General features: G+C 37.0%; 1 protein-coding gene across 1 annotated transcript in view; it reads left to right on the top strand.

Annotated features, from left to right (window-relative positions):
- Positions 1-1,053: 1,053 nt before the first annotated feature.
- Positions 1,054-15,522, top strand: part of raly (RALY heterogeneous nuclear ribonucleoprotein) — a gene marked incomplete at both ends in the record, with an annotated part of 36,589 nt that continues 22,120 nt past the window's right edge. The window contains 3 exons of the mRNA XM_079241806.1: positions 1,054-1,309; positions 10,647-10,719; positions 12,913-12,960. Of these exons, the coding sequence (XP_079097932.1) occupies positions 1,054-1,309; positions 10,647-10,719; positions 12,913-12,960 (377 nt within the window). The remainder of the gene's footprint in view (positions 1,310-10,646; positions 10,720-12,912; positions 12,961-15,522) is intronic.

The raw sequence follows: 15,522 nt of genomic DNA, 5'->3' as shown, positions 1-15,522 counted from the left end.
CATACTCAGATTTGACTACAACTGATATTTCCCTTTCAATTAAGGGTTTTCTTGGAGTAATAAGATGAGTTGTAAGAAGTTGCAGTGTTGTTAGTCTCAATATTTCCTCCTGTTTCACAAAAAATCTTTTAATAAGGAGCGAGTGCGGCTATGGTACTTCAGTAAGTCTATCCACTGCCATTTTCTTTGTTAAATTTGTTTTATGTTGATTAAAAAATGTGGATTTTTGGTTGTGATGCCTTCACATGCTGCAGATTATTTGGCATTTGTTCTTTGAAACAGTATGCAAACTACAATGTGTGTAAAATGTAAACAAGCTGCTGGTTTTAGTGACTGTGGTTTGATAATCTTGGAATGAATTTGCTATGTTTAGCTGTAATGTGTGTCATGATTCAAAGCAAATGAAAAACACACACTAATTCCTTAACTCATTCTGGTAGCATGCATGAGTCGCGATCGTCCAGCTAATCTTTTGCCAAATAGCAGCTGTCTGTTCCCTCTCATAACTCAATCTTTTCATACAGTGAGCTTCATGTGGTCAGCAGAATAATATTTTAGCTGTTACTTTGTTCCTTTATGTATCATCTGTAACCATGAATTATAACTTTCATGTTTACACTCTCTGCCCAAAGATACAGGCAGTTATTTCTCAGTTTTACTAAGTGCACTTTATTAAATGCTGAGATATAGTGAATGCAGTTGGAGACCTCAATTAAATGAAGATATGCAAATCACAATTATTTGTATTGGGATAAAAAAGTGTCCAGAATGTCTGTACAGAACTTATGTTTTGGAAACATATGGAATTAAAAAAAGTCTCATGTCTATACATTTTGACATCTATTTATACTGATGAGTATCTTTTAACCTGGTTTTCTAATTCTGGTTCAGTCATGAGAACAAGCCGCATTTGTTACTGAGTTGGTTGATTGCAGCTGTTTTCTGTTCTCATGACTAATGCTAATTAACTTTTTTCTTTTGTTCCCTCCAGATTTCCATCTCTCTGCCGCCTTCATCCATTAGTGTGTCTCCTCCTTCATCAACCTCTCCAGCATGTCACTGAAGGTCCAGACCAGTAATGTGACAAACAAAACAGACCCAAAGTCCATCAACTCCCGGGTGTTTATTGGAAATCTGAATACAGCAGTCGTGAAGAAATCTGATGTTGAGAGCATTTTCTCCAAATATGGCCGAGTACTTGGTTGCTCTGTGCACAAAGGCTACGCTTTTGTTCAGTATGCCAGTGAAAGACATGCCCGGGGGGCCGTGATTGGTGAGAATGGCAGGGTTTTGGCTGGACAAACACTGGGTAAGTAAGTTTGATACTGCACGATTTAAATCTTTAATATTTTGTTTTTATTGTTATAACCGTTTAAAACTTATCAAAGAACTCTTTTGCTCCAAATGCTTGATGGACAATGCTCTGCTCAGGTAAATTTTAGACATGAATTTATAACTCATATGATGTTGAAAACTGTAATAATGAAGGTTTCATGTAGTTAAATTCCATCATTCAACTTCCAATTAATATCTTTACAATAACATATCAGAGGGGCAATAACAGTTTAGTTAAGTAGGTTTTAAAGCAACAAGAGAGTTTTCTTCTGTCTCTCTGATGCTCCAGAAAAGTTTGAAGAGAAGAGGCATTAGTAAGTAGACGTGAGGAAGCTGCTTCATGTCCAGTCAGAGAAAAGCTGAAATTCACTAACTATCTGTAAATATGTAAGAAAAATGACATCTTAGAATTCCTGTCTGAAAGGTGATACTTCATTATTAACTCCTGCCAACATTACCAAAAAACTAAAAAAAACAAAACAAACATATATATAAAATCACAAGCATTACCAGTGCATTGCAAGATTAGGTGACACTTTGCTGCTGGCTCTTTATGTGTGAGTGTATGTTCTCTCTCTCTCTCTCTATATATATATATATATATATATATATATATATATATATATATATATATATATATATATATATATATATATATATATAACATCCATTTTCTTTTTATGAACCACTGAACAGCTCTCTCTTCTAATGTGTTCCTCTGTGCTTGTTATCTTTACCATTTTGGGTGATTTCAGACCATTTACTTTTCTAAGGTAATACAGACATTTGCATTTTGAGACCTCGTGAAGACTTTTTCATCTCACAACACTTCCACTTTTTTGTTCTCAAACAGTAAATACAACCATTCTACCCAAAAGAAAGATAAAAACAAATATGAAATTAAAAAAAAAAAAAAAGTCCTAAATCTAACTGATACGGGTAGATGATAAGGTTTTTTTCTTTTTTTTTAAAGACAAAGTGACTTTGCAAGCCTTGAATTTAAAGCAAAAGAATTCAGATATTTTGATTCATTTTAAAATAATTGATTACTGATAAAGATCATTCGTTTGGACATTTGACTGATTAGTCATGATATAAGATGTTATCAGTATTGAAGCATGCTTTCTGCTGTGTTTTCGCGTGTAACTGTTGTAGCTGCAGGTGATAAAAGCATTTTAATAGAAATATGTATGTGCCGTTCCATCTGACAAGTCACCAACTACTGTAACTCTGACAGGATTAAATATTTTTTAGGTGAAGTAAGTGAAGTAAGGTAGAGTCAACCAACTGGACAATATCACATAGTAAAAAGAAATGTTGGTTATGCTGCGATAAGCCTGTAAAAACACAGTTTGGTAGGTAAAAATATAGATAAAATATTATGCTTGCAGATTTTTATTAGTTATATAATATCAGTGTGGACAAATTGCAGAACTTTTATTTTCTTTCTCCTTCTTATCGTTCTCATTTTTGTGGACAGTATTAAGGCTTTATTGATCAGGCGGCGGAGTGACATTTATAGTGAAGCCCGGCAGGAGTATTTCCAAATTTGTGCTTATTGTGAGGAAAGTTCTCGCATCCCACACAGCACTGCCAGTGAGATATTTTTCTGCTACTGGTTCTATGATTCAGGATCGCAGAACACAGCTGAAAGAAGGAATGTTGAATAATATCTGGTTTATGTGCCATTCTCCCAACCAAAGGAATAGAGCCCCCCAAGTAGCACTATAGGGGATGTCGTCCAGCATTTCAGTGTAATATTATACAAGTTCAAAAATTTTAAGAGCAGGTTTTGTTTGAAATAAACCATCAAATATATTTACTGAGCTGTTGTCATTTCCTTTTTTACTGAAAATGAAAAAAAACAAAAAACAATATTAATCACATAAAATATAAGAACAAATAAAGAAAAGCAATGTCAAGAAAGAGGGATGTGGGTGTATTTGCAATTACTTTCTATTCAAATGTGCGGGACGGGTGCTGGATTATACATTAACAGTCTGGGCAGATCCATATTTTGATCGGAGATGTTAGCAGGTCAGGTTTGGTCACCATCATGGATTTGGGTGGGATTGGGTCAGTAAAACTGAACTTGCTGTGCTATGCAGAACATTTGTTTTACTGAACACATTCTGTTGGCTTTGTTTTTCCTCCTACCCAAACAATAATCTACATCACTTCCTTCTTCTTAATGCTTTATTGCAGTTGGGATACGCAACTTTGTGTTTGGTTGCTGGATAGTCCATTTGCAAGTGAAGTAAGACCCCTGCCTTACAGGTGACCCATTGGCTTGTTTGGTCCACATCAGAGTGTGTTTGGTGTTCCTACTGCACAAAACAAATTGTGCAATCCTTGGAAGTGGACCGTGAGCCATTTAAAGCAAACCAAACAGCAGCAGTGTGAATGTGTCCAAAAACTAAATGTATAGTGTTGTCAATTAGATGTAGTGGAACAGAATTATATAGAAACGTGGAAGTAAAGAATAAAAACCTAAAACCTCTGTTTAAGGACAGTACTTGAATAAAGTTAATTAGGGACTTTTATAATGTCTGCAAAAAAAAAAAAAAAAAATAGGTGTTACACAAACCAGGGTGAGATTTGCATTCATTGTCTTTTTTGCAAATTTATTTTTGGATTTAAAAAAAAAAAAAAAAAAAAAAAAAAATGTCCTTAATCTAACTGCTATAGGTACATGATAAATATTTTTTTTTAATAAGACAATAAAGGATACATTTCTGTGAGGTTTTTCTAAAGATTTTGCAATCTCTGCTGTTTCGGTACAAAGTCTCCAAACTTGTTCACAGTGTGTGTTTGACTTTCAAACTTTGTCAGTTCCTGTCTCCAGTCCTGCTTTTGGTGTTCATGGACAGATTTACAAGTTGCTGTCTGGAAGAGGAAGGTGTTGGGTTTGGGAACCTTAGGGTTGTAGCCCTGGTTTTTGCAAATCATGTGTTTCTGTTGGCCTCCTCTTACCAAAGTCTTTGACAGTGTATAAGAGAAAGTTGACCCAAAACAGGCCCATCTATGTAACAGACCTAAACTGTGGTTACAGGACTTGGCTAGTTAAGGCTAGAATGAGATTTTAGAAATAAGCTTCCTTAAGAAAACTTCTATAAAGCATCATCTTCATGTACAGCTCTTTGCTTAGTTTGAGCTTAATACAACTGAGGTTTTAGATCCAGTGGTGCTGCCCGACAGTCATTTCAAATTGTGTCAGATGATCATATCTGTACAATCTTTGCTAACTCCAGTCATCTACCATAGAAACATGCCTGCAGGTCATTGCATGCCATTTTATAAAGGAGTTAAGTAGTCGGTCATATATTCGCTTGTTTACGCTTCTGATGTAAGTATCAGCTGTTGTGCTACCCTGGACTTCCAGTTTACCTGGAGATCTTTCAGGCTTTAAGTTATTGCAAGGTAATATGGCTGGTGTACAAGTTTTTTGTTTTTTGTTTTTTTTATGCACCCAAAATAAGATTATCTTTAAAGCACACTTTATGTGAATAATTGATAATAAGTGTAAATAAAAGTGTAATTTTGATTCATGTAACCTGTTACGGTTTAGGAAGCTGGAACCCAAAACTTAGCCAATAAGGAAGTTTAAACAGATTTATTGAAATAACAATGGTGTTGAAGGTGAGCTCGCTTAGTGTGATCGTCAGAAAGTCTGGAACACTAAAAATAGAGGCGAGCCAAAAACAGGGGTGAAATAATACCAGAGAGGCCTAGAAATGAATGTTTACCAGGAGATGGGAAATAGGCAGCCTCAGAGTAGGGAAATCTCCACAATCCAGACTCTCAAGGTCCAAAATCAGTCAGGGCTCCAAAAGACATGAACAAGCAGAAGAAATCCAAGGAGCAAGCAAGAGGCACTGTCAGAATCAGGATGGGTTCAGCAACAGGTGATCAGTTCATACCAATAAGGCCGTAGCGAAGACAGTGGTCAGGGACAGGTAGGGTCAAACCAGGTTTTCTCTCTGATTCAGGTACAGGAAAAGGCCTGATTGCTGTGGAAAAGAGAGATGATCTCACACCAAGTAGATCCAGGGCAGGTGTTTAAATAGAGAGCCGCACAGGTGAGGACAATCCGCAGTCAGACAAGGGAAAAATGCAGCTCAGTAAGGGCAAAGCAGAAATCATGACATTATCATTATTTCAGTTGATTTGGCATTTTTATATCTTTAAATCGTATATTGTGGTTATTTATGTGACAGAACTGTTTATTACAGTTTCATTATCTTAATGTTTCTGGTTTGCCCAGTCAAACCAAAAACAACAATACATCTTATTTTGGAAAATGCTGTGTGACTGAGAAACTGATGAGGTCAACTGTTTATATTATTTCTCCTTGAGCGAATGTTCTTATGTCTTCACTAGCAAGAGGTAAAAGTAAAGAATGAGACTAGAAATGATAATGGACATGAGACAGGATCATTCAGCGTACCTGCTAACAATGAAAGATGTATGTATAATGTAATGTAAGATGAATGTAAGAAACAGTGAAGTCAAATTACCTTTTTGTACCAAATGTCTTTTTAGCTGGGGCCATACAAGATATATGGCTCCATCAGTTTGTGTCAGACTTTCTGGCTCATAGCTATAGTTTAAGTATCCGTATTACAGGTACATCTAAAAAAAGTTAGAATATTGCGAAAAAGTTCAATATTTTTTGTCACTCATTTTAGAATGTAACACCCATATATTATATAGATTCATTACACATAGAGTGAAACATTTCAAACATTCATTTCTTGAAATTTTGATGATTGTGGCTTATAGATAATGAAAACTCAAAATGCAAGGTCTCAGAAAATTAGAATATTGTTAAAAATTTCAATTTTGGAGAGTCATGGTGTCACACCCTAATCAACTAATTAACTCAAACCACCTCCAAAGGTATCCTAAACCTTTAAATGTTCTCTCAGTCTGGGTCAGATGGCTACACAGTCATGGTGAAGACGGCTGACTTTCACAGAGTGCTGTATCTAAGCATATCAATGGAAAGTTAAGTGGAAGGAAAATGTCTGGTAGGAAAAGGTGCACCAACACCAGTGGACTGAAGCTGGACTCAGCGCATCAAGAGCCACTACGCACAGACGAATCCCAGACATGGGCTACAAATTCCTCGTGTCGAGCCACTCCTGAACCAGAGACAACGACAGAAGCATCTCACCTGGGCTAAGGAGAAAAAGGACTGGACTGTTTCTCAGATGAAAGCAAATTTTGCATGTCATTTGGAAATCAAGGTCCCAGAGTCAGGAGGAAGAGTGGAGAGGCACAGAATCCATGTTGCTGGAAGTCCAGTGTGAAGTTTCCACAGTCAGTGATGATTTGGGAGCCATGTCGTCTACTGGTGTTGGTCCACTGTGTTTTCTGAAGTACACAGTCAACACAGCCATCTACCAGGAAATTTTAGAGTGCTCCATGCTTCCCTCTGCTGGCAAGCTTTATGGAGATGCCGATTTAATTTTCCAGCAGGACTTGGCACCTGCCTACACTGCCAAAGATACCAAAAGCTGCTTCAATGACCATGGTGTGACTGTGCTTGATTGGCCAACAAACTCACCTGATCCGAACCCCAAAGAGAATCTGTGGGGTATTGTCAAGAGGAAGATGAGAGTTTTGCCATTCAATGTTCTCTTAATCTTATATAGTTGAGGATAGTAGCTAATCCTGGCGAAAGGAAAAGGTGAAATGCTGGAATTATTTCCTCAAACTTTCTTTGTTAGACTGAACATAAGTAAGTCTATTGAAGTTAATCTGAAATGGAGGGGCTGTAATGGATTCTCTACAATGCTCCCTACGAGTCAAAGGGTGCAAAGGGAAATAATGTCAATACATCCTTAAAGTCACTGTGCACATGACCTTTAGACTTTTTGCTCGAGGTGAAAACAGATCTATACAGCACCAGTGACACCTGAGTCCATCAAGACAATGTCGGCAGAGAAATGGATCACTGGTTTATTAACCGCCAACATGATCGCTTGTAATTAGAACTTCTTAACCAGAGAATAGATTAATTGTTTTTTGGACTGACTAAACAGAGTTTCCACGATGGAAGAATCAATGAAGTATTTCTTGTGTTTGTAGGTATGCTCTCTAAATAGCAGGACCCTGCAGGTAAAGTCAATGAGCCATATGAGCAGCAGGTGGCCACTGTGTGTGTGTGTGTGTGTGTGTGTTTGCACTTTTTCCTCTAGGTCATAAGGAGGAGGGTCAATAATTTTTGGTTCAATGAAGATGTGAATGTGTGTGTCCATGCAAACCAATGCACCTCTGCCATTTTAACAACCTGCCATTATTGATCTGGATCACTGCCCAAAACACACACATGCACAATCACACACCTAAACTCCTTCACAAAGAAGTTTATAGGCTGGGATCCTCAATCTGTAGTTCAAATTGTACTCATCTTTCCATCACTCCCTTTTTATTATCCACACATCTCCCAACACAAAGCGTACCTAGTGTCTGCAGGTAAACTGGAAAGTGTGATGAACTAATAGACTGTTATAAGAGTTCCTTTTTTTTTTTAAAGCCAATACAGGCTAACATTGGTTAAAGTACCCCAGGGACCATAAACCAGACCAAAAAAATTGAGGGATGGTGAGATATTTGTGAGCTTTGTTTTTTTTTTTTTTTTTTTTCCCTGGGGATAGGGCCGCCATTACCCACCCACACACACTGGGTGGAAACAAAAATGCAAGCGAACCCACATAATCTGCTGACATAAAGACCACAAAGTAAGAATCAAATCTCAGTTGTGTCTGGGGTTTATTTTAAACATTCCTGTGAGCTTTTAGCAGTGCTACAGTGTTATAAACTGCAACAATTCCCTTCGTGATTATACCAATACAATTTTTATGATGATACAAAACAACAAATTAGTCATTCTCTTCCATTTATTTCTGGCTTGAACCTTTCTATCCTAAAAGCAAACATTTGTCTTCATGTGGGATTTAGTTTCATCATAAATACTTAATTGTTTTTTGTTTTGTTTTTTTTATGTTGCCGTGTTTTCACTGTGAAAGGCACGGCAGAACGACTGCTGCTTGTATGTGTTTCTGACTTTTTTTTCAAAGCTTTGTTTTACACTACCAGCAACATGAACTGGAACTACGACTTCGTTTGCAACAACCACCTCTGTAACTAATGTGGGATGTTAATCGCCCTACACTTATGTCTCCTAACTTTGGTTAATAAGTTTTGAATTACTTGTTTAATCCCATCGAATAAAAGAGGAAATAAAAACCTCAGATGTGAACAGATGAGATCAGAGGCAGCAGTTTGTGCACTGCTATAATAAACAAAAAATCTCTCACAGATCTCAGACAACAAGCTATTGCATATAAAGGCAGGGTTTACTGCGCGTGGCTTCAATCAGTGAAGCAAGGTTTATGCGAGACCTTTGATCTTGACACCAACATATCTGAGGTGCATACATCTCTTCCCCCTCACTGACACCAGGCTGTCTAATCACAGCATGGTTCCTACGTCCTACCAGCAGTAGGAAGCTATCAGTCAGGTCAGTAGTGTGTAAGCCCATACTGGTATGTTTGGCTCTCAGCTCATCGTAGATTACCGCATGGATGTCGACTGTTATGCATCTTCAGTTCTGAAAAATACAGTAAACAAACATCAACACTGCAGTGTTTTTTTTTCTGTTTTTTTTTTTTTTTTTTAATCAAAAGCCCTGAAAGGCCATATAGGTCTCTCTACTGTTAAAGACATGCAACACTGATTTAAGATCAGCTGATCAACCAGACACACTTTTCGCTTTATATGTGAAGGAGGATTAGCGCAGATAAAGCCGCTTGCCCTGATGCATTGAGGTATTGGGCGCTCAGGACTGGATAAAACCTCCGACTGCCCTTCCAGTTGGCTGAAACAACTGCACTTAATTGAAAACTTCAGGCAGCAAATATACCTCCCTCTACACTGGTGGGATAAAGGTTCAGTCTCTCTTCAAATTTAATTGTCTTTGTGTCCACATCTCTGAGGATCTTGAGCATTTAACACTTCACCTGTGGTCAGAAATGCATACCTTAATCTTTTTCATACTGATGAGGCGCAAGGTTTGTCTGTCTCCCTAGACACCGACAGACTCCACCTATATTCTTACTAAACACCACAGTTCTTCCCACAGCTATTCTCAGTACAGTTACTGCTAAGTGAAAACAAAACTAATGTGTTGTTTTGAGACAGTTTTGCTCCCATACCGAGTCTTATAACTTGTCATGCTCTACACAAGTAGTGTGTTTCATAAAGAAGTGATGCAAGCAGGTCTGCTTCTGTGGGCATCTGTACAATCAGTCAGAACTAAAGATCATAAAATGATTGCAAATATTATAAAAGCAAAATAAAGTGATTTGCTATCTTTAGTATAAACACACACACAAAAAAAAAATCCTCTAATGTTATTCCTGCAGCATAGCTGTGCCATTTCCTCAGTAGTGACACCAGCTCTCCAGGAGGAAGACTGCTGAACGTCTAACCAGTCTTAAGCAGCAGTATGAATAGTTATGGCGCTGTGCTAACATCACAATTGGCTCAGGCAATAACCGAAGTGTCAAACATAATCAGCCCATCAGGAGATGCTTTCTCTTCTTGGCTGCCAGTTTGCTAAACTCTGCACCATGTTTATAACTCCCCATTAGTGCTGTATAAACTGGAAGTGCTGCTGCTTTCTCCCTCACTTATTTCTGCCTTTTGTAGGAAATATATATGCAATGTTCACACCTTATTTACACTCCATCCAGTATGATTCCCACATACATTAAACTAAAGTAATACATACATTTCTCATCTGTTCTATAGTTTATATTAATGGTAATATTAAACTATTCATTAGCGAGACAGATTTGAGATCAGACTTGTTGAGTAAGGACTGAAGAGAAGGATGGTTGGTCAGGCTGGCCAACTTCATTGCTGCTTGAAACTGATTTTTTTGCTGAGACTTGTGCTGAACTTTGACATCTTTGACACCTTAGATCATTTATGAATTGCAGATTGACATGTTGTGATGACTGATGTGGTGGGACCTAGAAGGCTGTAACAGCAGCCACACAGAGTGGATTGTAAGATGTTTACAAATGGCCCAACAGCATCCTCTAGTGGACATATGGAGAAAACACATTTAAGTGACCTCCTCATGTTGTCTTTGTCAACGCCAGGATGGATCCATTTTGACCTTTTATTAAATGAAAAACTAATGAACGCTTATTGGTTGCATTGCTTTATTTGTATATTTACTTTTCTTATTGGTTAATTTAAAGAGAGATTGACTTGTCTTCTGTTATTTTTCTTAGATATCAACATGGCAGGAGAACCAAGACCAAATAGACCCAAAGGCCTGAAGAGATCAGCAGCTTCTCTCTACAGGTATATACAAGCATTTATTGAACTGATTCCTCGATTGATCAGCTTGACACTCAGTTTGCTGCTCGTTGCCAGGAGTTGGTTCATTAAACACATCAATACATCAATAGTTGAGACTGAGACCAACAGGTTTTATTCCACTGCCTAATCTTCTTCAGATTACATGTATTACTCTATAATTCCAGAATATTTCACTTCTTCATTTTGGAAAAATTAAAGTTTTAATTCATCATCCGTCTGTCCTGGGAAGCACTTTTAAATCAAAATGTCTACATTGGCCAAATGTGACAAAACGGTTTGATCTTTCACACTTGAGATTATATCCAACAATTTAAAAAAAAAAAAAAAAAAAAGAAAGAGATTATATCCAACTCCTCTGTCCCATCATCGACAAACACAAGTGACCTGTTGCCACGGCAGGCCAAGAATGTCAACTACATCACCCAGGTTTTTTTTTTTTTTTAGTGTAAAGCCATAAGCTTTGGAGTGTTATTTACCTCCTATTAGTCACACTGTTTGATTTACGTTTAATCTCAGTTTTTCCCTTCACCATGAAAATGATCCATTGATCATTGTCTTATATTCACAGATGCCTCTGTTGCAGTCTATGTTTTGCCTCTGCAGCTATATTGTCGCCTATTTCCCTTCCTTTGACTACATGTTATGTGTTCACAATAACAAAGCAGAAATAGAATCAGTTGTCTAAGATGTTTTTTTGCTGCTGGAAAGATGATGTGTGAGAATCAGCATCTGAAGGGCATATTTGTTATCCATCTTTTACAGTTATTTTCTTTTGCAGGTGTAAAATGCTGTAGAGATGCTGTAGAGACTGCTTTTCTCAGCTGAAGATGGTATAGCAGGAAAAACTGTGATTTCAATGCAATTGAGGTTGCAAAAAAGTACAGTATACTCTTAAATTCCTCCAGGAATGTTGAGGCAATGGGTTCAAATTTAAATAAATTTTTAAGTAAACCACAGTTAATTTCTGCCTTAAAGATAAAGGGCTTAAAGTAAAGCAAATTAAAGCAAAGCAAGCCCGCTATTCATACAGCACAATTTCTGTACAAGGCAACTTAAAATGCTTTACTCAAAACATTAAAAGCAAGATTAAAGAAAAAAGCATTGAAAAGTGCATTAATATAAGATTTAAAACCAGCTTAAAATAAAATTAATTAAAGAAAAGTTGGTTGTATATGATACCAACAAAATTCAAAGCAAAAGCATCATCACCATCACTATAAATATACTTTGAGGAGGACATGAGGAAAGGATAAAAATAAAGAAAGTCTCCTATAAAAATAAAAAGTTAATGGAAATTAAAGCAGTTTCAGACCCGACTTTAAAAAAACTGTAAGGTGTGGAGTGATTCAGCTGAGATTCAGCTTACTTCTCACAAACTGGGATCTTCGTGGATGTGGACTTTAGATTGCATTCAGGTGGAACCTTTTCAACCAGTTCTGTGACTTCTGAAGGCAGGATATCATATTTAGGGGCTTCATAGCAAAGAGGTATACACAGGCATCCCTTTTTTTTTTCTTTTTTTTTTTTTTTTTTTGCCTTGTTTTGTTTTTATAGAATTATTTTATTTACATAAAACAATAAGAAAAATGCAAGAGGGAGTGGGTTGGGTAGGGGTATTTTGAAAGCCACTGTAAATAAAAGCATTGGGGCGGGCATAATTTACATTTGCTTTACTGTGTTATGCTTAGATCTTTTATTTAAACAGCTGTTTTGACCTCATTGTTTCCTCCCTCCCCAAGATTTTGTAACTAAACTCTTGTTTACACTAAATAAATGCATGACTGTATTCTAGACACATGTTCCTGAAAGTCTTTGCATGCCATCTTTAATCTTAAAAAAATGTGTCAGTTAACGTTACTCATACTGTACATCATTCTCCAGCATTTCAATGCTTGTTGCCAGGTTTTCTGTTGTTTTTGTGATTTCCATGTCTCACTCTTTGTCTCTTAAGGGGGGGGTGAGAAGTATGTTGTGGTTTTTTGTCTCTCCCACACACATTGTAATTATTGCCTTTATTACAAATTCGTATATTTTCATTTGTAGACTCTGTGGAAAGCCTGAAAAGCTTTTGTTCCCATGTGATGTTTTAAATGTGGTTTCATGCTCAGATTATGAAAAACATTGAATCAAATGGTTGTGGTCAGTCACTGTGTTCTATTGTGTTTTTCCCTCCAGTGGATATGAGTTCGACTATGATTACTACAGGGAAGACTTCTATGACAGGTAAGAGGGAGGACGGCGCATAAAGAGCCAACAAAGCTGTACTGTAGAGTATGAACATATAGTCTCTTGGCTGTTTTGATTTTCAGTACCAGAAGAAGGTTGATAACATCTCGGAGTCCCAGGGCAGGATATTGTTCAGCCCAATATAAGTTCAACCTGTCTCCATCCAGCAATAATAACAGAACAAATATGGTTTTAAGGCACTTCCATGGCTTGTTATTGCAGAATGTAGACATGGAAAGAAAAACAGATTTGACCAGGGCAAAAATGTGAAAAGCATCTTTAACAGAAACCAAATATGATTGATGTGATGCAAACAAGCCTTACAGAGTTCAAGGGAGCAATCTCTACTTCGACTCCAGCCTGACATGTAAATGTCAAAATGGTTTTTCTTTCTTTCTTTCTGTTATTTTGACAATTAATAAGAACAATGATTCATAATAACTGTAGAGTAAATCTTAAAAAAGACTTTAAAAAAATCCTCAGAAGAGTTTTGAACCTCCCATCAGTGTGATGGGGGCGGGGAGGGGTGGAGGGAAAAGAATGGGGAGGCATTGATATTTGCATATTGATCAACAGCGACTGAATTGAATAGAATCAAACTTTTATCATGGTGGAATTTTTCTTTTCAGCAAACAAACTGGATCATTATTGATTGAATTGACATAATTTATTAATTATTTTTTAGTATATAATTGACATGATATTATATTGCAATCAAAGTTTTTTTTTTTTTTTAATTTAACATTCATTCATTTATTCATTCATTTTCTAAACCGCTTTATCCATTAATTTAACATATTTATTTCATTTTCTAACACTATTAGAAGACAGCGGTTCAATACCACTTCAGGGAAACTGCTCGGCACATGGCGCTGTACAGGAATTTTCCACTGGCTGAAACAAGTCTAAAGTTTAAACAAGTTTAAATGTCTTTTTTTATTTCTACAACTATAGATAGAGAGGATTCATCTATTTTATTCATCAGAATGTCCTTTAAAGGATACTTTTAAAAAAAAATCCATTTAATATGAGATACTTTTTTTTGCTCCATGTGGTGCTGGATTTTAAAGCAAAGCTAAGGATGTTTGCCAGATGTTGGCTTTAGTGCCAACAGGTGGAGCACGTAGGCTTACATGGGATGTGTGTTTTTTTTAAATATACCAACAGTTTTCCTGCTTTGTTTTGTGACACACATCTGTGTTGCTTGGGCTCTAAGGGTTAAGATGTGAAACTAAATTTTTTTGTTTTTGTTTTTTTTTAGATTCATGAACACACATTGTATATTATGACACTTTCCTACACAGTGGACAACTTTTCCATTCATCTACGCAATATTCAACCAAAAGATGAAGGCTTCATGCTAAATTAATGACCCTAATAAATGAGCAGCAGTGCAGTCCAGTCACACTGACCCCTGATGTCATACTGCCATGTGGTAACTATTAGTGTGCTGGCAAGGCCGGCAGAATGTCATCATCAAAGACATCGCAGCCGTGAAGGTAAAGGGAGGAGGCTGAATCTACGGTGCTGGCATTCCTCATACTTCAAGCAAAGCTTTGGACTCACATGAAAGTCTCAGCTGATTTTACTGAGCACTCAAGTTGTTTTCTTTTTCTTTTTAACCAACATATTTATGACCATAGTAGAGAAAAACATGTGAATGGTAACGGAGAGGCATGTTGTGCTTTTAAAAGGTGTAAATAATGGCAGCAGAAAAGCAGAAGTCAGCGATGGCCTACAGAGATGAGATGATAAATCCAGGTCACCCCAAATGTGAAGTCAGAACATTATCTGTCTCCAATCTCAGGAAAAGAACTTTGATAGCTAAAATAACAAAACTAATTATTATTCATTGTCATATGCAGAGGTTTTGAAATTTTTTAGGGTTTATATTTCATGAAAGACGGGTGTGCTTGTGGAAGAAAGACAACTCTCACAAAGCTTCACTCCTGTCAAAATGCACTTATTCTGTTCTGAAATCAAACAGCCAGATGCAGTGGAAATGGGTGCTTGTGGTTTCTCCCTCTTCCAGATAAAAGGAGTTGTCATGTCACTTAATTCTCTGAATTATACACCAGCATTCCAGCTATCTGGCCTGTAGTTACTCAGAACAAAACACAAGCTGTCATGGGGGTTGTTTAACACATGGCTGCTTATTTAGAGCCAATATGTGGCTTTCATGTCCTGAGGTGGATTCTGTAACCACAGCATTTCTTTTCTGTCTCCGCTCAGGCATCTGTCCCCTGCTTTCACTCCAAAACCACACGTGTAACGTTATGCTGGACTATTTTTTTTTTTTTAAAAGATGGCGTGACTTTGCTTTCATAAAAGTTCACAAAATTTAACCCATGAATTTTGTAAAGTGGTGCTTGTGTTTGTGGCACAAGTTAAAACAAACAAACAAAAAAAAGCCAAACATTTTTTTTCTAAGCACCATTGGTGCGATGAAGGATAAAAGTTGTTTTTCCAGCAGGGATACAATCCAGTCAGTGGCCACTTTACAACTAGTATATGTGTATGTGTGTTTGGATGTAATATGTGTGTTTGTGTGTATTCTGT

The sequence above is a fragment of the Telmatherina bonti genome, assembly GCF_933228915.1.
Source record: "Telmatherina bonti genome assembly, chromosome: 6".
NCBI classification, from domain to species: Eukaryota; Metazoa; Chordata; class Actinopteri; order Atheriniformes; family Telmatherinidae; genus Telmatherina; species Telmatherina bonti.
Note: the sequence above shows the minus strand (reverse complement) of the source record. Positions and strands in the feature narration are given on the sequence as shown.